The sequence below is a fragment of the Tupaia chinensis genome, unplaced genomic scaffold (genome assembly GCF_000334495.1).
Source record: "Tupaia chinensis unplaced genomic scaffold, TupChi_1.0 Scaffold133929_1, whole genome shotgun sequence".
Classification (NCBI taxonomy): Eukaryota; Metazoa; Chordata; class Mammalia; order Scandentia; family Tupaiidae; genus Tupaia; species Tupaia belangeri.
In genome coordinates, this window is record NW_006194213.1 from 1 (window position 1) to 1001 (window position 1001).

At 54.9% G+C, this 1001-nt stretch overlaps 1 protein-coding gene across 1 annotated transcript; it reads right to left on the reverse strand.

The window, feature by feature from the left end:
• Window positions 1-8: 8 nt before the first annotated feature.
• Window positions 9-809, reverse strand: LOC102487771 (beta-galactosidase-1-like protein). Its single transcript, XM_006160924.3, has 2 exons — window positions 429-809; window positions 9-260 (listed from the first exon to the last, which is right to left on the reverse strand). Exons 1-2 carry the CDS (start codon window positions 495-497, stop codon window positions 90-92), a joined length of 240 nt encoding a protein of 79 aa, XP_006160986.1. The 5' UTR covers window positions 498-809; the 3' UTR covers window positions 9-89.
• Between the last annotated feature and the right edge of the window lie 192 nt (window positions 810-1001).

Genomic DNA, 1001 nt, shown 5'->3' on the forward strand with positions numbered 1-1001 from the left:
ACCAAGCCAGTCTTCTGTCTTCCTGTCCTGAACCAAGGGGGCGGTAGGAAGAGTAAATCCCACCCCTACACGGCTCTCGCAAGCACTTCTTACAACTGTATGGCGTTGAGGCCACTCAATCGCATCTTGTAAAGCCGGTCCGCCCAAAGCACCCGCGGTACCCGAAAGTAGTGCAGGCTGCCAGACACGTAGCGGAACGGGACCCCGTCCAGGAGGAACCTGTCGTGATCCCGATCCACTACGAACGACCGAGTGTCCGCCTGCAAAAGGAGACCTGCTCAGCAGTGGCCTGGAGCAAGGGTCGGGTCTGCAGAAAGGCTGGAACTAGCCGGCCAGTGGTTTGTGTTGTCGCTTTGACTCTCCCTCATCCGAAGGATCTGAACCCGCCCTGCCTTACCCGGCCGGCTGATGCAACCCTCTCATCTTACCTGGGACAGCAATAGCGTCAGGAGCGGCAGCAGCAGGGAGAGAAGGCCAGGAGGCTTCTTGGGAGCCATAGCTCTTAGAGGGCTCCTCTAGTCTGGGACAGCGGTCGACGGTCACGTGTCGGAGTCCTGGGAGGGAACCTCAGCGAGCAAGGGGGCGGAGACCACCTCAAGTTGCCAGGCGCTTAGCCTGGACTTTGTCTCTAGTGGGAGCTACTACTAGTTTGTCAAATCCTCTACATCTTGCTATGTAAAGTGAACTGGCTTCATCAGCATCACCTGGGAGCTTGCTAGAAATACAGACTCTCAGGTCCTATCTTAGATCAGACCTACAAAATCATGTCGTATCTTAACAAGATTCTCTCCTAGACTGAGGCTCCCGTCCATCTGGGATCCTCAGCTTCCCGGACACACCCTGGCACACAGATTAAATCGGCTGAAGGAATGTCAGAATCAAAAAGCTAAAACAGGTTTGGAACTAAGGGAAACCTTCATGGTGACCAGGGAGGAACCAGGTTATAAGACAGACCTTCCTAGAGAGCCCTGTTTCAGCAAAAGAGCCCACCCTGGCCACTC